We start from the raw sequence: 27,200 nt of genomic DNA, 5'->3' as shown, positions 1-27,200 counted from the left end.
AATCTGTAAAAGCTTCTTAAAGAAAGCGTTAGAGTATTAGGTTCATTTTCAAAAGCAATACTTACTTTAGTTACAGAAAAGGGAGCTTCAAAGTCTTGGTGCTGTAAGAGTATCACCTGGAGTTTGGTTTTATTGTGCTAACTAGAAATCGGTAAAACCAGTATGAAATGAACATTATCCCAGAAAGAAAAATGGTAGGACTGTTTTTTTCTGACCAAATGAATCACTTCAAAATCTTATGTCCTGAAAAAATTAAATCATGAGTCATAGTTTCTTGGCTGAAGATGCGTCTCTTTGGATTGAATGTCTCAGCAATGCAGCTTGTAGGTGTCTCAGCTTCTGTGTGCTGCTGCCTTCCCTTCCCAGGGATTAGGCGTACTGACCCTGCGGGCTGTTGGGCTGGGTCATGCTGATCTACGGAGAAGTGCAGTGACAGAATTTGTACGTGCATCTTGTTGAAATAGGAAAAAGAGGCAAGAGCTGAGGGAGGGTGACGCTTCAGCCCTGCAGAGCCGCGGGCAGAGCTCCTCCTTCTCCTGCCCCGTTGGACAAGGCTGAGGCCGTCCCATGGCACCGGCATCACCCTTGCTCAGCTCACGTGGTTCCCATAGGCACCATGCTGGCATTGCTTCTGGCCCCCTGCAGCTACTTAGCTAATTTCTAATTAACTGTTTAACTCATATTAATTAGTCATTAGTATCAGCTTAGCAGCTCTAACTCCTGCCTGTCTTTCCCAATAAAACCCGAGGCTGAGCCGGAGAAATCCTGAAGTACAGAGGCAGGCAGTTGCCCTTCTGTGTCCATCTCCAACACCATGTGCTAAATCCTCCCTCTTTCCTTGATGGCTGCAGGTATCTTGTAGAGATTTTATCCTTGTCTGTGATTAGAGCCCTTCCAGAGGCCTTTTCACTGTCTCTTGACCTGCTGGTTTCCCACACCCCATCTCTCCCTTGTGCCACAATCCTCTCTGCTTGGCCCTTTTGCTAGACTGGGATCTGCTGTGCCCCTTCAGCTTCCCTGTCTCACCTTCCTGTGGTCCAGAGTCTCTGTAGTGGGGTTGATCCTCTTCTATTGCTTCAGTCCTTATCTCCTGCTTCTTCTACCAGATGAGACTTACCTGTTTGAACATTGGTGCTTTTCTACCACCTTTTCGTCCCATTGCCATTTGCTTCCCAGGAAGGTGTTTTCTGAGATTTCTTGGTTTCATAGATAGAGGGTTTCTGGAGAATGTCAGAAGTGTGATACTGTCATGTCTCCTTGTAAGCATGTGCTATAGAAGTGTCCAGGAGCCTATGAATTTCCAACCCTAACCTGGAGTGAAACATATTCCCTGGGGATTAACCTGCGCTCTTACCTAGTGACATGGCTTTGCTGCGCCTAACGAAAGGTGAAGAAAACCAGGAAAGATATAATCTAAGTGAAAAAGGCAGTTGCACATGCTCCATCTCCTGACGCGGTCTGATCCCAAAGTGTGACCTGTGGTTTTATTTAGAGGTCAGTGGTTAGCTCTTGCTCCTTCCCTCACCAAGCCCTCACCTTTCCTCCTTCTCCCCAGTCTCATAAATGGAAACTGTGGTTCACAGCTGAAACCCAGCACCTCTTCTGCCCTGGGAGCTTGGGATGAGCCACCATGTTTCTTTCCCTGTGTTTGGTGTGCATGAAAAGTGGGCAATTGGTGGCTGCTCTGTTATGAGGGTGAATCACCCCTTTGAGACTCACTTCCCAGTGTTGCCCAAGCACTGGCTGTGTGGCTCTCGGACCACTCGTAGGGAGCTCTGTTGATACGGAGCACCACAGACCATGGGATGGGAGAAACCGTTCCCTGGGCCTCCAGTTTCAGTGTCTGTCTGGTCCACGTGTGCTGTTCTTCGTGTTTTTACCCAGCTGCGGTTCAGTTTAACTCCAGTGCCTCCTTTGGCTGGCGGTGATACAGTCATATCACTGCTTTCTTCTTTGCTTGAGCACCCGTTACCTTTGGCTTTGGGACTGAGGTTAGCATCTCCTCTCCCATGACATCCACAGCTTTGGGTGCTAGGTGGGACTCTCTCTGCATCCTTCTGATGAAGATGTGAGCAGGACTGAATGCATACCTGAGCGGGAGGATACCACCCAGGTGCCAATGCTGAGATTGGTTGATGCATCCTGTAACTGGGGCTTTTTGTGGGTCCTAGAAGCCCCCGCTGCCTAAGGAGCCCCAGCTCAGTTCTCCCAGCTCTTCCTGCTACCCACTCCAGGGCTTGCTCTCTGTTGATTCATGGTCTTAAATTTTAATAAACCTGAGAAGGATTATAAACTGTTCTTCTGAGAGGCAGGGTTTTGAATCCCCAACAAGTGGATTGAAAAACAGCAACAACCCTTTCTGTTGAAGTATATGATGACGTTAAAGACAGAATTTTAGAGCATTAGATCATCTGCAGTGTTTTATTTCGTGCCATTTGTGAAATTGTTAAGTATAAAGAGAACATAGTGCAATTTTTCAAGTGCAGTTGACACCAGAAGATGAATTCATTAGCCCCAGCCCAGACAGAAATTTTTTTCATCTAAAAATAATAATATAAAGAGGTTTCATTCAATATATGAATACATCGTCTCCAGGATGTTTCTAAGAAGTACTGAATCTATAATGACCACCTACTGCCTTTTCACTGGGAGTGCATCCCACTGTTATTAACATTAATAATAATAATGTAGACATGGAAAGCACACAGGCAACATTTTAATTTTTCAGAATTGGTAAAATGTGTTCTCCCCTTCTTTAAGTATTCTTTGGATCAGTATTTCATAAAAAAAGACTGTATTTGACTTATGTGACTTGTCTCACTGAAGCCATTGGTAGAGCAGAATTTGGTTCAAAAAGCACCAGATAACCCATAATTTTGTAAAAGCATATATTTTTTTATTTACCCAATGCATCTTAATATCAGGAAGTACTCAGATTCTGCGGAGGAGAGCCACAGACGTTGCCTGTTTAGGGGAAGAAAAAAAAAAAAGAAAAATTCAGCTAGAATTAGTAATGCAAAGCTAAGCAATGGCTCCATAACTGTGTCTGGACTCTGGTTGAGTGGCAGCAGATGAGAACTGCAACTTTATTCAACAAATACGGGCTAAAGTTCCTTCACGTGCAGCTCCCCTGGGTGAGGGGATCAGGCCTGCAAGGTGCTGAGTGCTTGGGCTCCAGTCCAAGGAAGCTTATTTTCAAGCTGTAAACCCAAAGGGACTTGGATGCTTTAAGGCTAAGGCTGAGCTCAAATGCTCTGCTGCAATCTAGCCCAGAGTCTCAATTCCTTGCTGGATTAAGGCTTTTGAGAATAGCCAGCTGTGTGTTGAGTGAATCTGAAAACAGATCATTTGGTGGCAATAGCAAACGCAATCTTTGCTGGTGCTAAGTTTTAGCTGCCTGAGCTCCTCTTTATGGGTAACTCATTGCTGCTAGTGGGAGTTGTGTACATGAATCGGAGAGAAGGACAAACCCTTCAGGTTTAAACACTGAAGCTGTTCCAAGATCCAGGAATGACATGCGTGAAGAGCACTGGCTGAGAGAAACAGCAATTGAATAGTTCATCAGAGAACTGCAATTCTGAAATCTCACACTGTTTTACTGAAAATATATTTTTATAATATGCTTTTTATTTTTCAATGTATTATTAAACTTCCTTAAAGATTAGCGCAATCTGTTGTCAAATTTTTCTCATGTGGCCTGATTGCTTTGCAAAATACCATATCCTACATATGGCCATCTGTCAAAACAGCAGTGACAAAATGAATTAATCTGAATTGCAGATGTGTTAATGAATCCCTTTGAAGGGCTTAAGCATTTAATTAAAAGTAAAGCAGAACATGATAGGTAATTTTTAAAGCTTCTAAAATACTCTAAGTTATCGTTAGTATTTGAATTTTATTTTCAGGCACATAGTTTATTTGGTGGGATTTTCTCTCCCCAAATCTAATTAAAATAATACAAACAAGTCTTGACCCCAGTGTGTAGCGTTCACTCACCAGCAATTACGTAGAATTAAAAATATTTGCACAATGATAGCAAGCATTAGATATTTTCTCCCAAAAATAGAAAAGAAAAAAACTCTCAGGAAACTTCAGCCGCCTTCTGATCAGACTGACTTTAAAGATGATCATTAGTAAAAGCCCCTTGGTAGGGTTATGTCCTTTCATTATTTTAATAGGAGACAAACAGTTACGGCCATAGGCTTGGGCACACAGATGTGTCCGTGCCCTTAGAGGATGTCTTGCTAAAAAAGACCCTAGTACTTGCAGCACGTCGCGTGAGCAGCAGAGGCTGCGGAGCGTGATGGAGCTGGGTCGTGGGCAGACTTTGCTGGTGTTCATCTGGCACCAGCCTGGTCCATGGCTCAGTCAAGGCATCGCGCCTTCCCCAAACCTCAGTGGCAGAACTTGGTCATCTTGTCAGGAACGTGCTGAAGCCATCTTTCGAAAACTTTCCATACCACCAGAAAGGTTGATTAAGAGGGAAGGACAGAAAAACTGGAATTCTCTTGCAGCGGGACAGTTTAGAAAATGGGGCTTTCCTGCAAATACGGAATCTCATGAGATTTATGGCTAAATCACAGGACTTTTCAATACTGAAACTCTCCATCAGCTTCAGTGAGACTGTTCACTCTTAATTTCAGACTTGTCCTTATATACTTTGCTGAATCTGGGCCTTAAAACTTTTGTACTTTGCCAAGCTATGAGTCATTGAAAGTGCTGCTGCCTCAAATGAGCTAGTGACTAAAGCAAACTCATACAGATTATTTTTGAATCCATCTTTTGTTGCAACTGATATCACACTGGGCAGAATTTTTTTTAATGTAACATGTAAGATAGTTGTTAAAGTTTGTATAGGAAAGTTTGATTAAAATGACCTCTAATTAAGCACTGTGTTCATTGTTCATCACCATATATTTAGAATTTCTTTTAACATTAGAAAAAGATATTTCCATTTGTAAAACTAACTCTGTCATGATGGTGGAAATTTTTTTGTAGAAAACTATTTTTAAGATGTTCTCAAAGAGATTCTTCCTCCCAGGAGAAAAAAAGAGTTCTTCAAATATACCTGCATGCATGTGTATAAATGTATACATTCATATGTGTGTGTATTATATATCCACATGTACACAGGCATGTGCAAATAGATGTGAAAGTTAGTATGTCGTAAACCATAGTAACTATAACCTTAGCAATTTATGCATGAAAAGCCTAACATGATCCATACAGTCAGAATTAATTAAATGAACTAACAAGAAAGCAGATACATTAAGCTTTGCAAAATTGTAAAATTAATATTACAGCTATGTCACCTTCGCCTGCAACTGGACTGAGCAAGGGTGAGAGAGAGAGAGAAATCAATTCCACGAGTTTTGGAGAATGTAAGACTGTGCCGAGAATGTATCTGTGTCTTGTGATGTCTTGTTCTGGTGTCATTGCTGCTCTGTGGCGGGGGGCTCTTCATCACCAAGGGAGTCTGGCAGGGCCGCGCGCCAAGGTCAGCCATGAAGGTGCAAAGTACTCGCTTTACTGTGTACCGGCTAGCGGCGGATTTCGTAGGCGGCGGTGGGGGGTATCGTGTTCCCGTTTCGTTCACGAGTTTGCCCGCGTGGCTCGTCGACAGGGCTGTGGCGCTCGCCTCTCCTTCCATTCCTCCTCACGGCCCCAGCAGAACTCTTCTTACCACTGTACCACTTTTGCGACACTCTCCAAATGGTCTGGTTTAATTCAGGGTGAGCAGCCTGGCAAGTTTTACCCATCTGGGCTATGTACACGTTTGTTGGGTTTTTTTTTTCCCCCACAAAGAGTCAGACATGCTTGAGATCAGGTCAAGGTGCAAAGGCGCGATGAATGACTCCTGAGGCCATTTTCATTCGTTTTCAACAAAGTTTCAGCACCACCATGAAATTTTCCCTTCAAGTAAGGAAAGTGGCTCCTGTGAAGCGCTCCCAAGTAATGGAGAACCTAAAGGAATTCTCCAGTATGGAGAGCCTCAGGGGCTTCCACCTCAGCTGTATGGGAGCACAGAGGTGGATGGAGTTTTCTGGGCTGTGCCAGTGAGTCACCATACCACGGAGTTGGCGCAAAAAGCGGTAAAAGGAGTTTTGTTCGGTTTGTACTCACGCTGTGTAAATGTGTGTTGTCTGTATGTTTGTTGTATCTGTGTTTCACCTGTCTGTAATCCTTCCAGCGGAAGGAGCGATACATGAATGAACTTGCTTCTTTGGGTATAGACTTGTCTTTTTTGTTTTTGTTGCTTTCGTTTAACACCACCGTTACACCTCGGCTTGCCGTTATCTCCAGCGGCCGTTAATTGGCTAGCTGGTAGCCGAACAAGGAACATAAGGCATCGTTCAGTGGGACTGGAGAGTTGACAAATGGGAAGGTGTTGAGAGATGCCGAGGAAACGGGCCCACGCTGAAGCTCTCTGCAGAAGCCATTTTGCCTCTGACAGATCCAACACGCGCTATTAATTGGTTGGGGCCAGCCTTTGCCAAAAAAGCCTGCGAAGTGCTGGAGAGACACTTCCGAACGTGTCTGCTCTTCACGCTCCCCCTCGCTGAAGGCAGTGACAAATACCAATTAATTCATCGGCTAAGTTCTGCTGTTGTGCCACACGCCTGTATGGCGGCGAGCTGCCTTCAGCCAGCTCGCCTGAGCAGATGAACCACGCAGGCTGCCAGCGTGTTCATCGCCTGATTATTCTGTAATTGTATCTGGACAAAAATTAGCCTCTAGTTCAGTGAGGTAATGTGCACAGGACTTAAGCTTAGTTTATAACTGCAAGTAATCAAAATGTGAAAATATGATATATAATCCCAATGGCGACAAACAGTTTGAATGAAAATGTCAGAGCAGACATCTGTGCCTTAGCACTCACCTGTTCTTTTAATTTTTAGTATTCCCAGGTCTTAAATTCGTATTATATTTTAAACCTGTGGAGTCATTGAAGAGAGAGCATCAGAGCTAGCCAAAACTCTCAACGCTGAAAAGCACCAGATGACTAGACCCAAACCTTTGCACAACAGGCACCGACAGTGTAAAATGCAATTAGGGCCCAGTCTGACACTCACTGATGTCAGTGGAAAACAACCAGTTTATCTGCTCATAGGTACAGAAAAATAGATTAACCTGTTGGAGCCCGTATCTGAGTATGCACTTATTTAAATTACATTCCTGAACAATATACTTTGGTTTCTTTACTAAAGACCTAGGCAGCTGACTTGTAAAGGAACAGCTTTTTTTATTATTAATTATAAATTTTGGGAGGGGATCATTACAAAATTAGTCAATGTTACACATACTAACCAATAAATATTAAATGAACCTGAAGTTGTCTTCTGATATGATTTAATGTCAGCAATTAATTTTGCATTTTTAAAAAAGGGATGAAAGCAAGCATGAATAAGTTAATATAAAACATTACTGTTCAACCGCACTTCAAGGTTAGTACTTCACTGTATGTAATATTCATTGTAAAAAACCTTGCTGGTGTTCCATACTAATGAGTAGGTAAGGTTGAGCTTTTTTATGTTTCCAGCTGCTTTTGTCTGTTCAGTGGTTTTACAGAACCTGTAGACGAGCAAGCGAGAGTCAGGAGAGCTGCTTTGCTTTCAGTGGAGCCCTTCTGTTTTACACCAACTGGGGATCTGTCCCGTAGCTATTTAAAGCAGTGTCAGCAGACAGATAGCAAACTATGCTTCTGAAAGTTAATTAAACACTAGAAGTCATAACAAGTGGCTCTTTTGTCTCCCATGAAAGAGGAGGCAGCTGTATTGTTTCTGGCAGAGTGATTCTCTGTTGTACACATTTATTTATTGATGATTTCAAAGAGGCTCTTGCACTGGGTAATGATGCTAATACTGATGGAAGGAAATATTGTAGTGATAAACAAATGGCAAGTCACAATTAGACACCTAGAAAGTAGAAACCACCATATAATTTTTAGTAGTGATTTAAATAATAATCCTTTAGTATTTAAACCTATAAATGTTCTTAATTATGTCTAAAAGTTCAAGACTGCCTCATTTAAAGAGTAAAATTGCGCAGCAGATCCCTCTACACATAACATCAGAATAGTCCTGATTTGGGTATAAAGGTGTGGGGTTTTGATTAAAAATTATAGTTTTCCTTCTTTCCCTTCAGTTCCAGATTACCAAGAGCAGGATATCTTTCTATGGAGAAAGGAAACCGGTTTTGGATTTAGGATTCTAGGTGGAAATGAGCCTGGAGAACCTGTGAGTACATCTGGAAGCGGTCTTGTTTTAACTCGCGACATCTTGCAGAATCATGGCAGCAGCACATACAGATGTGCAGAACTGTGCCATGGCATCTCGATTAAAATAACTAGTGGGCTATGTATTTACATCCCACAACTCCTCCCCACCCTCCCTCCAAAAAAAAAAGCCCAAATCTCCCATAAATGAAATGGGTTTGGCTTCCCCTGCTATTCCCTGTTTTGTGATAGCCCAAATGAAAACACATAGGTCTGAAATTGCCCGGACACTGAAGGTCTGAAATTGCCTGGACACTGAGGAAAGGATGTCCTGGTCAGGTTTACAAGTATTTTGATCTTAGAGTGTCAGGTTTTCTATTTGTTCAGTTCCCTACTTGAATTCACTTAGCTTCTTTACCATAAAACCAGTGCCTGTGGAAGGTGTCAGGCTAAAAACACGTGGTCTTTCTGCACAGGTCAAAGCTACATAGGGGCACCATAAATTTCCACATATTTCCCTGCCAAACTTATTTTGCTCATTTATGGAAAGAGAGGCCATGAGTTCCTCTCATGTTAGAGTAACTCCACAGAACTCACTGAAGATAAACCAAGGCCGAGTTAGTGGACAGTTGAGTGGTACGGAGCTTGTAAACCCTAGAGGCAACTGAGAGGATAACTCAGTCTCAGCCTCCCTGACAAGACCCTCAGTGCTTTTAACCATCTTCCTCTCTGGTCACTGTCTGGTTGAACACTCTTCCCAAGGCTATCTGTCATTACAGTGAATGGACCGCTAACGAAACAAGAAGTCAATTTATTACAATTTCACAATGTGGCTATATTCACATGGATCTGCTTTCACAGGAGCAACTTTCCTGACCAGCAGACATTTGTCAACAATTTCCCTACTAAATTGGGTCTAACTACCAGTGCTCGTTGCTACCAGCTGGCTGTTGAGCTAGTTCTCATTCATCACTATTTTTCTTCCTCCCCTCCCCTCCCTTTCCCTTCTTTCCTTTCTCCTATTTGTGCTAATTCATCAGATTTACATCGGTCACATTGTACCGCTGGGTGCTGCTGATGCTGATGGCCGCCTGAGATCGGGCGATGAACTGATCTGCGTGGACGGGACGCCTGTTGTCGGGAAATCGCACCAGCTTGTCGTCCAGCTTATGCAACAGGCAGCCAAACAAGGTCACGTCAATCTGACCGTCAGGCGCAAAGTGGTTTACACAGGTAGGCTACAGTGTCGCTCTGCGGGGGTAGATTTTCTTGCCAGACTCCATCTGTTCAGCAAGCGGTTTAAAGAACAAAAGCTCCTCCTTGTAATACTGGAAAAACTCAGGGGACGTGGTGTTATTCTTCCTCTTTTGGCTATTTTTAGTCTTTTTTGTTCTTGATCAAATACATTTCAAATATTTTGTTTCCAGTCAAGACTCTCTCAATCTCAGTTGGCTCTCCAGTCTTCTTGAAGGTTTCTGATAAAACAGGGAACCATTCAGTTGCAACACATAATTTTTAGGTGGACTCACGCAGCAACAGACTCTGTGCCTGCCTGCTTGTGTCTTCTGTTTTCTTCCCAAAATAACTGTGCTGCCTGATAGCCACCCTTAAACTGGGAGTGAGGGAAAAGAGGCTGAAGAGTCCACAGGAGGAGAGGCAAGGGCAGAGAGCAAGTGAGGGCATTGGTGTGTGATGGCTAGTGTCCCAGCACAGGAGAAGCTTCAACTGAGGTTGTACCATGTAGTGAACTTACTGCAGGATGCAAAACTGTAAGCATCATTGGTTCTGGTAGCGCAGGGTGCGCGTGTTTGTTGTCTGTGTGCTGCGTTATGCTAGGCGTTGTGCACTCACCGCACAAGTGTATGGTCTAAAGAGACAAAAAAGAAGCTGGCAGAAAGACAGAGATGCAGAGAGAAGTAACACTGCCTGGTGGCACCCAGATTAGTGACACAAAAATGCCCTGATAGCAAAGAAAATGAAGACATGAGCATGAGCTTTCGAAATGACATGTGACCTTATGCGTAATATGGGAGAGTAACACTGGGGTGCTGCCTCTTCTTGTGAGCCTTGTTAGAGAGCTCGAGTGTGGGATTCAGTTTAGCTCACTTGTTCAAAAGAAGGGACATTATATAGCTTTTCAAGTTTAGGCATCAGCAGAAAAATAGGCAGTGATGTACTTTAATCTTAAAGATCATCAAAATAACATTCAAGTTGAAAATTAAGCCCGCAGTAGAAGTTAGGACTAGAACAGTACCTCTAAAATAGCTCTGTATTCTTATCCAGGGCTGAGCCCCTTCTGCACAATATTAAATAAATGCTCACTTCTTCTTTCTTTCTTTGTTCCCATTGTGGATTAAATGCTGGGTTATGTCTCTCCTCTGATAGCCCCTCTGTTGTTCCATACAAAGAGCTGCCAATGTGAGAGAAGCTTTAGGAGATGAGCTTTGTGAGGAAGGAGATGGGCAGCTGAATGTTGGTGGTGGTTTTGTGCATAGATTTTCTGTCCAGTTTTATAGCCTCCAGGCTGGAAATTACCATAAAAGAGTGAGATTCATGAGAGATCTCGATAAAAACCCTTGGTATTTCATTAAGGGGCTTGTTACTCCAGACTGAGCTATTTCTGAATCATTTCAAATGTGGACACTTACTCTAGGATAAATTATTCAGGATCCCTTCTTTCACCTTATATTTGAAGGCTTTTAAATTCCAGCATAACTTTGTAGAGAAGTCTCTTCCTGAATTTCGGTCCCTTATTCCTCCTCTCATCTATATGCCAGTAGAAAAAGTTTGTTCATCTAAATGGGTACTCCATGACTTGAGATTCATGTAGGGGAAGTTTATACTCCTGTATTTTTAATATGTAGAATACTATATATTCAGTACATACTTTGAGTATATAAATGAAGACAGGTACTGCTTTCCAAGAATATTTTAAAGTTCTTTTTCTTTGGACCATGGGCTTACAGGTTTAGATTTTGTTTGGCATCCATTTTCTTGTTGTTGCTTTTAAGATCTTCAGCTTAATTTTGATTCACCAAATTGGAGAAGTGACCTGATTAGTAGAGGCAGCCACTCAGTAGAGACAAGTGCAATATGCTGCTCTCAGCTGTGCAAATGGACTGCGGAGAACTGGCTCAGTAACAAGAAGTAGAAGCTATTGTGGGCCACAAGCTTTAACCTGAGGTTGGCTCAGGTGAAGAAAAACACTGTGCTGGGATGTAGGCAGGGGGGAACTCTCCTGATTTCCCAGCAGATGATGGCTTAGCTGCAATATGGTCCGGCACTTGAAGAAAGACATGTTTGATTTGGAGAGAGCCCAACTGGAGGGAGTCCAGAGGACCAGCGAGAATAAGGAGAGCTCTAGAAAACATGGTCTGCAAGGAAATATTGAACAAATTGGGATTGTTTAGCCTGAAGCAGAGAAGGGGGAGGAGGTGTTAAACTCCCCAAGACTATAAGAGGCTGCTGCAAAGAGGAAGGGAATAATATGTTCTCCATATGCCTGCTAGATAGAACTAGAAATAATAGCCTTATGTTGCAGCAGGGAAGATTTAAGTCAGATATTGCAACCAATAGATTGCCTGGGGAGATATTTAACAGCAGATTAGACAAACATCTGTCAGGACTGACAGTAAGTATAGTTGGCTGTGACTCAAGCAGAGTGTGGACAAAGCGATTTTTTTGAGATTTCTTCAAGCCTTTTGGTAGCTGAATAGATTTTAAACTGATACCACTTCCAACTTCAGTTGCTGTTAAACACTTGTTTAATGTTAATGTTAATAATGTTCAATGGTTCCCCCCCCGACTGTGCCAGGCTGTATAGCTGATAGTTGCTGGTTCTTCCATCCGGAAAAGCTTGGTTCACAAGTTGTTTTACTTTAGTATGAGTGGTTATTATTACTTAACTCACGTTAATCGAAGGCAATCAGTGCTACCCAACTGATAGCATTGAGTTAAAAAATACACAGGTGTTGAGTGATGGGTATTTGATATTTCTCTCTCTTCTCACGGCTTATGCACATATACACAGTTGCACATATATAACTCAAGTGGGGATGTGATATCTCAAGGAGGCACCTCTGAACTAATGTAATCCAGGTTTAAAATGCCACAGAGCATCCAAGCACGCAGCACTGCACTGGCTTAACCGTACTGCTGCTGCTGCTGTTCAGCAGTGAAAGGCTTTGGCTGCATGACCGTACACTGGAGAGGATGAGCATGTGTGGTCAATGCTGTCACTGAACAGAGCTGTTGGTGGTAACATCTGAAAGGAGACACAGCCCTTGGTCACTCTGGCCATGATTTATAGATTAAAGCAGGTGATTTGCTTTACTTTTTTACCTTTTTCTCAGTGGATGGCACTTTTCAAGCACTAAATGATGCAGCTTGCTCAGACGGTCTTTTTTTAACTCCCCAGTTCCCAAGGCAGAGAATGAAGTCCCATCCCCAGCCTCTTCCCACCACAGCAGCAACCAGCCAGCCTCGCTGACGGAAGAGAAGCGAACACCACAGGGCAGCCAGAACTCCCTCAACACCGTCAGCTCGGGCAGCGGCAGCACCAGTGGCATCGGCAGCGGTGGTGGCGGGGGCAGCGGTGTTGTCAGCACTGTGGTCCAGCCCTACGATGTGGAAATCCGCCGTGGCGAAAACGAGGGGTTTGGCTTCGTCATTGTCTCATCGGTGAGCAGGCCGGAGGCAGGGACGACATTCGGTAAGTCTTGGGGTTTTTTCAACGTGCCTCGAACGAGACACAGATTTGAGCGCTGCAGTGCGAGGAGGCGAGTGGGGATCTGTTTAATGAAAAGTCATGAGCGTGCCCTAATTAATGTAATTAATAGCTTAATCAGAGACCAAGACTTGGTAGGTGTTTGCCTCCTGGGTTTTGTTCAGCACTGGACTGAGAAAAGCAAAATGAGAAATCCCAAGCTGAAGTGCAAAAATGCCACCAATGGCAATTCCTGACGCTCCCTGAAGCTCTGGCTCTCCCTGCTAGCTGGATGCCTTTCTGGGTTGCTCTGAGAAGAGCAGCCGGGGATCCCCGCAATGATGCTGCTTGCTAATGCAGAAATGGAGCAGGTGGAATGAAACATGTCTTGTGATGGTGAGCCAGTTGATTTAAAAGCAGTAATGCTTAAACTGATTAACTTCTCTTTAGCAATCAGGGTTGTTTTGATCCTCATTATGGAGTGAGCATGCTGATAGCTGGAAAGTTTTAATTAATAGTGCTTGCTGGTGAGACATGAAATGGAGAATACTGTTAAAAAAACAGGATGGTTTTTTGACCCATTCCACCTCTTCCCAAATCCATTTCTTCAGCGTAGGGGGAAATGAAGTTCATGCGATCTCACACTTAATATCCAGTGGTCACGGTTTCTTTCTGAAGACAGTCCTTTCTGCTAGGCAGACACCCATTTCCAGGTCTTGCAGCAAAAGAGGTGTACACAAGCTGCTTCTGTAAGTATGCACAGAACAGCCTACTCTAGAGCAGAAATGTCATTGCAAGGGGAAAACCAGTCAGAAATGCTATTTTCTTCCCTTTCCATCTCCTCCAAAAGGGCCAGAGGCAGCATCCATTTATACTTTGTAGGGGAAAAAGAAGGTGCTCCTTCCCTGTTAGTCTGTGGCATGTGATAGGGATGGAGGGGGAAAGGAAAGGCAGAATGAGTGCCCTGGCCATCTTCACACTTCCCCTCAGAGCAGGGTTGCGGTTTGCAGACAAAATACATTGCAGTCTCCCTGTAGAGCTTGTTCCTGGGGCACACAGGTGCATGTGGCAAGAAGTGGCCTTTCCCCCTATTTTTTTCTAGGCTTTTTTCACTGAAATTTCCTGCCATTGCCCATCAGCAGTGCCATTGCTGGTAAATCAAGGGAGCATCATCTCCTTTGCAAGTATTGATGTGGCACGGGCCATTTCTAACACTGTTTTGGGCAGTCATGGCAGCAGAGATTTCAGGGGGGAAATACATAGTGCATTGAGTTCTGTCAGCTTTCAGGTGCGAGGCTGCCCTCACACTGTCCTTGCTGCTGGAAACTCCTCTTCCAGAATAGGTGTTTTGGTGCCAGAACACAATGGTGCGATGTAATATAGATTAAACTGAACTCAGTCTGAACCGGAGGGAGAGCTTTTATCTTCTGAAAGTATTTGCAAATGTGTGTAAATAACTTCTACTGTATGAAGACTATGCTCTAACTCTTTTCTGCAGAGAAACCTTGACCTGAGGTTGTAAAGAGTTGTGTTTGTTTTAGCCCAAGATACTTGCTAACTGGAAGTTTTCTGTGCAGGGGCTTCTCATGGAGATCTGTTGATCTGTGACTGTTTTTCCTTTAATTTTTTTCATGTGTATTCAGCTTTTTCCTAATACTCTGCATGAGATGTGTTCCCTCCGCTGTGTGGTGCTTGCTTTGGACCTGCTTTGTAGCTTTTTTCTTTCATGGGTAGTATTTAGAGATGGGCCAAACTGGTTCTAAAACCCACCTTGGTCGCTTTGGTGTGGGCTCTGTCATCTGTGTCAGTGGACTGCATAGAGTAGGAGCTCATACCTTCAAAATGGCCTTTAAACTGGATGGGGCTTTGTATTACCAGAAAGAGAAACTTTCTAACATCACAGTAAAAGAAGGAAAAAAAAAAATCCCCCTACCATTTGCAACTAATATTAACACTTTTGGCCAGTTTTCATTGCATCTTCCCAGCCTTGTTCTCTCATCTCACATTCCTTTTCTTAGCCTTTTCTTCTTTATGGTCTTTCTGGTGTTGTCATGTGTGCAGCAATGTATACCTCTAAAACTACTAATCAGATACAACTACAGCAGAGATGGGAAAGTGCATCTTGAGGGTGAATGTATTGTGGATGCAAAGTATGAGATGAGCACTCTGTACACCTCATGGTTTTAATCATGTGCTGCGTGCCCGATGGCCTCTCGCCTGTGTAAAGAAGCCGTACAAAAGCCCGGTGGATTTATCTGAGTGAAGTTGTGTATCCCCTGTGTTCCACTTCTGCATTTTATGGACGACCCTGTGTTTTTTGGACAAACAATTGCATGGTACAGGAGGAGAATTTTGTCCCCGAAACACATTCATCCTAAAGTGCTCTTGCTCTGTGTGTCAGACATTTCAATGGTTTTGTGTGTGGTTTTAGAGGTATTTAAATGAGGAGGTCCTTATTCCTGCCCTGCTCCCATCCTGATGCCATCTAAGATCATAAAAGAGGAAGGGGTAGCAGAGGCTGAGGTGGATGCCTGCACCAAACAGGTTACCTTTGTCAGTCTTGGCCCATCTGTAGCGGTCCTGTACCTTTCCTGGTAGTACCTTTATTCACAATGGAAGAAAACCGTTTCATGTTGCTTCCCCATGCAGCGCTGATAGATTGGGTCTTTGTCGTAGAAGGGGAGTCGCACTCCCTCCTAGGCCTAGAACAATTTTATCTTTCTAAATTGAGAAAGAACAAAACATTGGCAGAAGCTTGAACAGCAGTTGACGTAGAGAAACTAGAGAGGCTGACACTGATGTAGATCTTGGAGGAGGAAGGTTGTGTTTTCTACGAACAGTTTCAATTTTTTTGTTCAAAACTAAAATCAGGATTTGGGTTATGATGGGGCTGCTAAGTGCAGTTGTAGTCTATAAAAATCTCACCATTTATTAACTGAAATCAAGGCGGGGGGAGTTTTTAGTGATTAACAAAACAGGTTTTTTTAAAAGACGTAAAGTATTGTGCACTCGTACTAGTTGATTGCCAATGTTTTGAACACTGGCAGCAAAGCTATCCTATAATAACTTTTGCTTGATGCATTAATTAATTAACCCTTAACCTTCTCTTTCCCTTTTCAACCCTTTTTCTCCTTTTCCCCTTCACCATATTCCCACGTATGTAAACAATTAAAACCAAAACAAACCAAAACAAAAACAAAAACAACCCCCAAACCAATACAAAAGCGGGAAATGCATGTGTGGCCATGCCTCACAAAATAGGTCGGATAATTGAAGGGAGTCCCGCAGACCGCTGTGGCAAGCTGAAAGTAGGCGATCGGATCTTGGCTGTGAATGGGTGCTCCATCACCAACAAGTCACATTCAGACATCGTCAACCTCATTAAGGAAGCGGGAAACACCGTTACCCTGCGCATCATTCCAGGAGATGGTAAAGTATATGTTTCCTGCTGTCTTATCTGCCCTTCTTGTTGGTTTTGTTCCCAGCCTTTTTGCATCAGTCGGAGGTGCAAAGTCATGGAGGACTTAATTTCCACTCCCACTTTGGGAATTAGCGGCAAGGGGGGTTGTGAGTCTTCCATAGCTTTATTTTTTGTTTCTTTCTGTAGAAATGGGAGTTCTTTTTTTAAACAGGGAGGTGCTGATTCTGCATTAAAAAATAATATTCCATTCTATCATGTTCCTCCACGTATCTCCTTAAAATGATCTTCTGTAAATTTGATGCATATCTCAGTACACTTTGATTTGATTCTTAGGTTAATGATACAGCTTTAGAATATTTGGGAATCACTTGTTAATATGTGGGATTCCTGAAGCTTTGTATGTACACAAGCAGGCTATAGAGTAAAGAGATCACAGAAAGGGATAAACACTTTGTCATGTTTTAAGCTGTTTGAAAAGAAGATTTGTTTTTATTCTGGGTAAGTTGCTTTGGGAGTGAGCTCAGTATATTTTGAAAAGACTTTGTTAAATGGCGATGGCTCTGGAGCTGCTGTGTGCTTGCAGCCGATCGTTGTAACGAGTTACCCTAGACAGGATCTCACTGTTTCAGACCAGAGGGAATGTGCAGGATCCCTAATAACATGCTGACACTTGGTACTGGTTTCAGGACATTGAACTATTTAATAAAAATAAGGATCTGTGTTATATATCAGTTTCATTAAACTGATCTCTAGCTGTGGTGCCAAATAGGAACAGAGCAGAAACCTATGTAGAGTATCTGTAGCAGGACTAAAATTGCTGTGGTTCTAAATTCTAAGTATTTTGTTTGTTCATTGTCCTGCTCTGCCAGGGATGGGTTCATAGTGAGAACTCGTTAGGCAGAAATCTTTTTACATTGCCCTCTTTTTAAGCTGAATCCATGGGTATAAGATTTGATGGTTCAGATACAGTGCTAATGAGCATTTCTTAGAGTTGTACAGGACATTATTTGCATTCAGTTAAATACAGAGAAAGTGTGATTAAGTTTAAAAGAAGGGTTGAGAAAGTATGGCTGACTTGAACCTGGTACCTGTAAAGCAGAATGAAGAAGTTACGTGATGTGATTTCCAATGAGAAGCATTCAATAGTTGCTAACTCTCGTACTTTCTAGTCTGAAACATGGATTGGGTTACCCCACAGAGCATGATTATGCTATGTTTAGTTGTAGGATAAAAATAGGCCAAGATGAGAAATGATCTGGTTATACATTATTTGTGTTTAGCATGATCTGTTTTGCATAAAGGCTTTATTTTCCTACTGTTCAGTAGCTACCAGGTCAAATGGTATATGATCCTTTGCTGCTTCCAGCAAATTGAGTGTGCATGAATAATAAAATGGCTGTGAATCAGGATAACATCTGAGCTGGCTTGTGTGTGCCAGTTTTGGAAGGTAAACTGGGAGAAGAATTGTTCATTACCTTCATCTTGGTATCTGATCAAAATCAAGGAAGGTGAATCTTTTAATAAATAACTAAATATTTCTTTTTAAAGGCAAAAATACCTAAGTAGTAAATAACTTCTGAATGGTTTAAGATTTTTTTAATGAAGAATATAGCCTTCTGACATGAATGCTCAGTCTTGTTCATGCAAATATGTGTACAAAATACCATGTTAAATTGCCTAGGTTAGAAGGGAAATCTGTACCTGTGACTGACATCAGGTATTCCTAGAGAAGGTGAAAATCTGTAATTTAGGGAAGGAGTCAACTCTTCTCTCTCATAGCAATGCAGGCTTCAAGTCTTTTTATTTACTGTCCCTTTGAAATTCCAAGTCAGATTGCCAGCTCTGCATAGAATTCCCTGCATTTAATTTCCAAAAGCCAGTAAGACCAGACACTCTCAAAATTGCTGAGAGGTTTGCTCTAAAAAAATGATATTTAAGAAATTGGTCTCAATGTTGTTTTCTTTTTGCTGTCTTTGGGTGCTTTTGTTGATTTCTTGTTTACTTTTTGTTGTTTTTGGGGTGCTTTTTTGGGAAATATAAGTGGTCTAACAGTGCACTTAAAGGGGGAAAAAATAATAAATCAGAAGCCATGCTTCTCAGATAAACATAAAACTAAGGCTCCTCACAAGACTCACAATAAACTCACACTGCTAATCTCTTCTAACATTATTAAAAACACTGAGGGTTTTTGCTGTGTAGTAAGTCTTGCACCAACTCATTGTCATAGACCACTGCAGGAGTGCATTTGCAATGAAATTACGATGCTTTAACATACTACCGGCTGATGCAAGGATAAAGAGAGCTGAAAAATGACAAGCTTAGATTAGGCACTTAATTGGTGTCTGAGCGTTCTAGGGCAGAACAGGGCAAGGAATCAATGAAATATTTAGGATTTAGAACGTACAATTGTAATTCTGCTAGAGATAATTTTTCCTGTATTTGTGTTCTGTTCCAGTTTTGCGTGGTGGCTGGCATGCGTCCTGAACCAGTGTCTAAAAAACTAGCAAAATTATGCACAACTCCTGACTCATGGGATAGGGTGGGCTAAAGATAGATACAGCACAGTGGCGTGAATACATCTGTACCAAGATGTGTTGTTGCTCTGCTTGGTATTCTTAGTGTGACCTACTAAAGGGTGCGAATCTTGCATTCTCTTCAAAGCCCATCTTCATCTGATCTCCAAATATTTGTGGAGGTTTTCAGAGGCTTTTGTTCTGGATGAATACAGAACACTTAACCATGTTTTGGGGCCTTCTTATGTTGGAGGCAAATTTTAGCATCAAGGCATCTTTACAAAATAAGCAGAAATATTTCTTAAAATCCAACAGTGTAACCACACATCGGGACGTCTCCTTTTCACACAAGCCAGCTGTCAGTGGCACATCCTCACAAGGGCATGTTTTGCTCATGCCAACCCTGAGAGGTGCAGGCAGACCCAGGAGCCTCTTGCTCTCTGAGCCACCGGACACAAGCCAGCTCTGATCTGGAAGATGTTACAGCTCCATATGCTGAGGGTTTGGGCATGTTAACTTGGGCACAGCGCTGCAGGCAAAGGAGCTGTGCTCTCGTTGCACCCATCTGTTTAAATGGTTCTTCTTTTTCCCTTTTCCTGAGTTTCCCTTGACATGCACAGAAAGGAAGAACCTTCACCTCATCTCAGTATCTCCACAGTTAAAATAAATCCGTGAAATAAAATAGGTTCCCAGGATCAAGTAAGCCCATGACCACCACCTCTCCTTAATTCAGGCAAAAACCCTCCCATTTCTGCAGTTTTGTTCTACAGCTGGACTCTGTTTAATAGTGGCAGATTTCTCCATAGTCAATAAAATGAATTACAGGATGCCTGGAGCTTAAGAGGCAAACAAGGGCAGGGTAGAAGACCTTGGAATTTTATGTTGGAGAGCCAGATGTTTCCACCCGGTTTTCACTGCTGTTGTCTGATGGTGACTTTTTTTAAGTGGGATTGGAACTAGAGAAATTCAATCATGGTGCATGACTTTAATTTTACGTGGAATTATAAATGAGTTCTGGGTTAGCTCTGGTCTTACTGAAGTCTATGATAAAGCTCCAAAATGACAAGGGGACTATTTTGCCATGCCATGCTGTGAGGGACACCTAGACAGTCCCTTTTCAGTTGTGCCTACAGCAACTCCCTTCCAGTTTTGTGATGCAGAAGAGACGACATCTCCTGGAAGCACCTCCTTCTGTGCATAGAGACATACAGCATTTGCCCAGGCTGATGTTGGGCTGAGTGCTCTTTACCATGGCATAAACTGAGTTTTGAAGTTAATCCTCCTCTATATTCTCTTGGTGAGCTCTTTTGTAAATGGCACCCAGGGCTGTTGATGCATTTGGTACAGGTGGTTCCACATCCCTGCCTGCAGCTTTGAGTGCTCAGACAGCAGTGAGTTGTATTTCAAAGATGGATTTCAGGAAGTTTGGGTTATAGCCACATTCAATATCACCTTGTGAGGTATTAGATAAAAGCCACATCTCAATCATACTGAAGATTGCAGTTTCTGATGGAGGAAGCACTGATAAGCTTATAATCCATGGAATAGTTATTGCTACTATAAAATTAATCCGGTCAACCTAGCATATTTGGACACTTTAATGATTGGAATTCATGTCATTAGACAACAGACAAAACGTTCTTCAACCCTTCCTCCACAAGTCAGTCTTTGTTCTGTGTCCAACAGGCAGAGATGTTTCTAATCCAGATTTCCCAATATTTCCCCGCCGCCCCCCAATTGAGTGGCCTCGGGTTTTTCTTAAGATTAGTTAGAGTGCTGATGTATTTGTTTACTGAAAAAAAACCCTCATTTGTGTATTTATTATATAAATATACTATATATAGTATAAATATATATAAATATTTGACTCTGTGCTCTACACTATTTGTGATGGGTAGCTGTGGAAGTTTCTAGTATGTGCATTTTTTGCTAATTAACTTCTGCAGGGATGATTAAGCTAAATATGATGCCTTCACTGAAGCCTTGACTTTTTCAAGAACATAGGATACAGCAGCAGCAATTATGTGACAATGTTTCCTAGTTGTTTAGGGGTGTTTAGAAGTTTTTCTCTTACAAAGAAGACAACCAGATTACACAGTAATTTGGTACATCTGATGACAAATACCAGAAGAAAGCTGAGCCATGAGGGCTATATCACATTAAGTTTCAATATGCAACTCGAAGGCCAGTATTTCTCTGCAAATGAGGTGCTCTACAGTTTCATATACATAATTACTATGACTTAGCTTAGACTTTATTCTGTTAATTTTTGGATTTAAGAAATTTGAGCTAATCTCAAGTTCTCTGAAAACAACTTAATGATGCTTTCCAGTGAAATGCCTTTGTAAAACTTTTGTTTTATCAGTGAATAGCCAATGGTCTTCCCTCATAATGAAAAAAAATCTATTTTGCAGAATCCTCCAATGCTACTTTATTGACCAATGCAGAAAAAATTGCTACAATTACAACCACACATACTCCTCAGCAAATACCACAGGAGACCAGGTCAGATTGTTTTCCTTGAGGAGAGCATGTTGACATGCGCTCTCTTTGCTTACTTTTTCATCATCTTCACATCCCATGAGCTGTATTTTTCGTCTCTCCCCCTTTCTCTCATTCATTACAGCAGGAACAACACCAAACCAAAGCAGGAATCCCAGTTTGATTTCAAACCACCCCAAGCAGCACAGGTAAGGAATACCTTTCTAATTGTTTTGTTTACCACAGACTGTTGCTTCCAATCTGCTTGAAGGCTATGTTCAAATATTTCCCTTGAAAATTCCTACTGGGAAGTTGTTCTCCCTCAGTCTGTTTGCTGAAGAAAGAGGAATTTGCTGATTAGTTTCTTAATACGTGTTGCTGGTTTTTTGAGCTGAGAAACATTTCCAACACATTCTCATCAAGACTTTTAGCGAGAACAACAAAAAAAAAAAGCTGACATTTTTATGACTAATAATTTGTGTGTTTATTGTATATTTTGAGGAGCCTCTCAGAAAGTACTGTTGTGTGCAAATGATAAATTCAGAGGACAAAAAAGAGGAAAACTTAATAAGGGACAACAGATGGAGTGTTCTAGCTTTCGCAGACGGCATCTTATTAGAGAGATTATCTATCTCACTGTTACCTTTCCTTGCCAGTGGCCATCCCAGAAGTAACCTCTTCCATGAGGGACTTCAAAACATCCCTACGCTAACAGCATTTGTGAAAAACAATGCAGTTACTTCTGACTTTCTTGCAAAGGAATAGATGAGGTGGTGACAAAACTGAAAAGCCAGCACCATGGCATAGACTCATCCCAGGTACCATTAGACATTTAACTAAAGCCTGGCACTGGAAGTGAGGTTGCCCTAGCCTTCCTTTGCAGTTGGTAGAACGCTAATCACCCTCCAGAAGAGCGCCGTTCTGCCCTGGGCACAGGAGATGTATAACAGAGGTACCTAAAAATACGTGGGACATGGTCAACCCCATTCATCCAAACAGCCCTTTGCGGACCACCGCTGGCACTCCAAACTGCAGGGTGGGATCTGAGGAAGCAGAAAATCCTAGTCTGTGTGTGAAAACTCAACTGATTCTCTTTTTTTAGTTATGAGTAACAAAAATAATAATATTCATTGGTTGAATAATTTAAAAATGAGAGTAGAGCAGCATTTAACTTTCTGTTCAACTGTGCTATGTTGTCTTCCTCCCAGCAGGACCAAGACTTTTACACTGTTGAGCTGGAAAGAGGAGTCAAAGGGTTTGGCTTTAGCCTGCGAGGTGGCCGGGAGTATAATATGGATCTGTACGTGTTGCGGCTAGCTGAGGACGGTCCAGCTGAGAGATGTGGGAAGATGAGGGTATGCACAGATTTAAAAAACACACTTCTTTGCAATAAGCCAGCTTCCCTGCCTCTCCCCTACAGGGACACCTTCTGCTGTGTCAGCTAAGAGGAAAATTAAACGTTAACTGAAAGGAGCAGCGGTTCCTATTCTGTCAGTGTCTTCTGTCACTCTTTGTGTACAGTCTATAACAGCGTGCGTGCATTGGAAGATTTCACCCCCTTGTTCCAACCCGGGTTTCCAAATTCTAATACATAATTTGACTTTTAAAGCTTAACAAAAGTATGTGTAGCAATGAAAATGTAATAGCCGCAATCTTTGTGAGCTTCTTTAAAGCTGGAGCCGTGAGTAGAGAACTGGGGTGTCCCACCTGATCCTCTCCTCTGCTGAGGGGTAGTGAGGGAGCATGTATACCGACCCAGGGATTGCAAAATTATAGTGTAGTTTTTTATTAGTATTAACTATTAACTTCATGTATCCTTTAAATTATAAACATTATAACAAGGACATGTGTTATAAAATGCCTACAGAAAAATTAAATTGCCAAGTTTTATGTACTCCTTGCTTCTCTCTTAGTGAATGCATGATAACTTTACAGCATATGTCTCTTTCTTCTCCAGATATATCACGCGAAGGATATTTTCAAAATTTCTTTCGATAATTTCAAAATGACATTTTCAAAATTCTTTTGCTAGGGGTAGATTTAGAGGTCCAGAATTTTTGCTGATGAAAATAAATCACTGCTGCCCTGTGGAAGTCAATGCTTTGACAAGCTTTTCCAAGCCTTGTTTTCCTATCCTGATACACGATTATATTTACAAAAGCAGGTCTACTGGTTCATAGTAGGTATCTATATCCAAGTGAGAAGTGGACCTGAAAAAGCTATTTGAACATCCCAGTTACAGCAGCTATAAAACGAACACCCACTTTGGCCAAAGACTTTACAAATAATCAAAATAAAATAAAATAACACCAGTTCTAACACAGTTCTAGGTATTGAGCAATACAGTAATGCAAGGTGGTTTTACAGAACAGCAATGAAATCGTTTGATACCTCAAGCTTTCCCTGTCGTCCTCATGTCTCCCAGGCCCCTGCATATGGTTTTTTGTGGACTGTCACTGGAAGGAGTTGGGCTTATTTAGCTTCACCTGGTGCATAGTTCTTCCACCTTTGCTGTGGCCATTGTCTTGTGGTATGCTGGTGATGACCCTCCTGGGGGCTTGATTCTAATCTTAGACTCCTTTCTTTAATTACATTGACAGATCGGTGATGAAATCTTAGAGATCAACGGAGAAACTACCAAGAACATGAAGCACGCTCGGGCCATCGAACTGATTAAAAATGGTGGCCGCAGGGTCCGCCTGTTTCTGAAACGTGGAGATGGCTCTGTCCCAGAATATGGTGGGTCAAACTATGAAAACATTCCTTTCTTCTCTGGCATCACTCCATGAATGATTTGTCTCAAGATCTGAAGCAGGAATTCTTTTTTATTTTCCTTTCTCACCAGTGTCTTACCAACCTTTGCAACATATGGTTAATTGCCTCGCTTGTGCTGAATTTTCTACACATTTCATCCTTTGCTTGCTTCCATGGACTTGGGGCACAGTGTAAGGCAAGCTCATCATAGCAGTATTTTTGGTGATCAGAGAGGAAAACAAAACAAAACAAAAAAAACCTTTTTGTGTCCAGCCAAACAAGGAATGTCATTGAACTGTGCCAAACTGTTTCTCAGCGGCTGAATTGTTGTTTCAAATAGGTCTTTACATCTAATCAATGCAAAAACTGGGATCCTGAGTTATTATTCTGAAGCAGTGATATTTTTTTTTTGGTTAGGTTTTTCTCTTAGTTCCTGTCTGTATTCATAGACATGAATGCCGATATGGCTTATGAGATTTTTGCCTTCCCTTAATATTTATGTAAATACTTAGAAAGTTATTTAAGAAAAAGAGGAAAAAAAAAAAAAGCTTTACTGCAAAAATATATTGATTTGGCCTCCTGAGCCCTTTTCTCCCCCCTTAAACTGTCTGCTGGTTTCAACTAGTTAATTTGTAAGGTCTGAAAAGGTGAGGAGGTTATGAAAAGGTGCTCTCGTGTCTGTCTTGGGGGAAACATTCAGTCCTCATTTCTTACTAAGAATTGCATTAGATTTCCTTTTCTTCCCCCGGAGGTTGGATTGCTGGGTGGCTTAACTTAGCACACTATTTAATATTATAACTATGTCTTATTTATTTGAGATAATTGTCAAATATTGTGCCCTCGATGGAGGGCTACTCCCAACCAAAGGTCTTTGAGGTTTCTATAGAAACTGATGATTGAAGGGATGTCCTTTATACTTTTCTCCCCGTATTTGGGTTATTTCTGTGTCAGTAAGTTCTGTGTTTATCATTCACTCCATGTCCAAAAACCAGAAACAAAACCTTTCTGCACAATTTATGAACTATTTTTTTCTTTTCATTTACTGTACCACGTTTGAGAGTTTCTGCTCACTCTGCTCATTATTTAACTTAAAATGACCAATTCAGAGCATAACCAACAAACAATTGAAGTGTTTAAAAATATGGAAGGGAAGTTGTGGGTTTACACTTCTGTAATATAAATAGCACACCAGAAGGTTCAATGATGGCACTGAAATTCTGTAATGTTCTTTCTACTTTTGTCTTTTCCTATAATCCTTTGGATGTACAGTACTGTATCATATGCTAGACTGCATAAGTACCCTGTAAATTAAGTGCTTCACTTCTCAAGCATATGTCTGTTGCACTGAGGATGGAAATCCACCACCAGTTTTCTTTTGGCTAATGCTAAACCACTAAACGTTCATTCTCTAAGCAAGGATTTAATATACAGGGGTTGCACTACTGTAAAGAATATCCTTGTAACATTTGGGACTCCTTCCTCTCTTTGTTCTGTTCACTGCAGTCGCAAATGGTTCCTCTAATAATGTTAAGTTCCAATATTTTTCTGACTCGATTGGAATGTGCTTCTCTATGAGGCTGTATATTTTTGTAATGAGTTTTGTACTTATTTTTAATGTTGTGGTCTCTGGTGGACTTTATTTTTTGTTGTTGTTTGATTGTTAATGTTTTTTCTATGACATTCTGTGTCGCTGTTCCAGCTGTCTTTTAGAATGGATGCTCTCGTTGTCTGGGTTATTGAATCACCTCTTAGATGTCTCTTTATGTCACGATAATAACAACTGCTGTCTTTGCAGCCTTATATTTGGGTGAAGCCTAGACAATCTGACTGGAAAAATAAACTTTCTTTATTCTAAGATAAAATATGAAGATTTTTCTTTCTTTCATCTTTATTATAGGGAATCTAAATTTTCTACTTTTCTCTTTCTCTTTCTCTTACTTTTCTTGGTGCTGGGCTCTTCCTTCCTCAGCGATGATACCTCCTAATATCGCTGCATGTATGAGAAATGACAAGCTCGGGGAGTCTTGCTTCTACCTTATGGGCCATAATCAAACTACGGTTTGTAGCTAAAATCAATATTAGGTGTTTTTGTGCTGTGGCCTAATTCCCTCACATTGCTTTCCGCTTCGCTATATTTTATATGTACAGCAATTCATTCCGAGCACCCTGCGTCCCCTGAATTGTAAGTACACCACAGGACACATTTAAACCTCGCTCGTACCTTGTGCGATAGCCAGGTTGCCGCAAGCCACGTGCTTACAGCTACGGAAAAGTGGTGTGGTCCCCAGCTGCTGCCTGAAAATGCTAATAAGCAAAAATGCACACACGTGAGTCGCAACACGGGTTTCACCTGGAAATCACAAAAACCATGGCCCATGCACACACCGACCGTCCCAGGCTAAGGAATGGAAATGCCATCAAATGGGAAACGTTTTGCGTGATGGCAGGAGGAATGGGCATGTAGGGTGTTTGGCTTGGGGGAGGGAAGACAAAAAGGAGAAAACCAGAAAAAAAATCTCTCCCCACAAGTGTTTGTGAGGGTTTTCAGTGGTTGCCATCAGGACGGTCCACCTCGAGGTGGGTGTCTCGGTGCAAGCGGCAGGAAGCCTGCAGAAAGCGTAGCTAACGCCAGCCAAGCTGCCATGCAGAAGTTACTTTAAAAAAAGAAAACAATAAGCAAATAAAAGCAACACTCGCATTAAGTCAGCGCAGCTACTTTAATATTTGCCATGTCTATAATGAATCATTCATAAACATCCGTTACAAATGACGTGAGTAATTATGGCTTAGCTACAGTGCAGGGCTGGTTTTTAGTTTTGGGGTTGTTTTTTTTCTTCTGCTTTGCAGTTTGTCTCCTAGAGGTAGCTCAGCTGTATTTTACCTGAAATGCTACATTAAAAATAATGAACTGGAGATTAGGTTTTAATCAAAGCCATCCTACATATTACAATATCTTTCCATTGCTTTGATATGAAAAAATCATAACTTCTGTCATCGTTGTTCGAATCATTGTGGCAAAACCAAAATCTACCCTAGGACTTTTCATAACGTGGTAGAACTAAGTGAGATTAAGTAATGTCTTAAATGAAATGGAAATTGCATGATTACAGT

At 41.8% G+C, this 27,200-nt stretch overlaps 1 protein-coding gene across 1 annotated transcript in view; it reads left to right on the top strand.

Moving 5' to 3' along the window:
• The window catches only part of MAGI1 (membrane associated guanylate kinase, WW and PDZ domain containing 1), a 360,601-nt gene that overhangs the window by 332,170 nt on the left and 1,231 nt on the right, over positions 1-27,200 (top strand). The window contains exons 15-22 of the mRNA XM_075713622.1: positions 8,146-8,237; positions 9,256-9,448; positions 12,633-12,926; positions 16,146-16,349; positions 21,269-21,359; positions 21,484-21,544; positions 22,547-22,690; positions 23,936-24,074. Coding sequence (XP_075569737.1) covers positions 8,146-8,237; positions 9,256-9,448; positions 12,633-12,926; positions 16,146-16,349; positions 21,269-21,359; positions 21,484-21,544; positions 22,547-22,690; positions 23,936-24,074 — 1,218 coding nt within the window. The remainder of the gene's footprint in view (positions 1-8,145; positions 8,238-9,255; positions 9,449-12,632; positions 12,927-16,145; positions 16,350-21,268; positions 21,360-21,483; positions 21,545-22,546; positions 22,691-23,935; positions 24,075-27,200) is intronic.

This window comes from Pelecanus crispus, chromosome 7 (assembly GCF_030463565.1).
Source record: "Pelecanus crispus isolate bPelCri1 chromosome 7, bPelCri1.pri, whole genome shotgun sequence".
Classification (NCBI taxonomy): Eukaryota; Metazoa; Chordata; class Aves; order Pelecaniformes; family Pelecanidae; genus Pelecanus; species Pelecanus crispus.
Note: the sequence above shows the minus strand (reverse complement) of the source record. Positions and strands in the feature narration are given on the sequence as shown.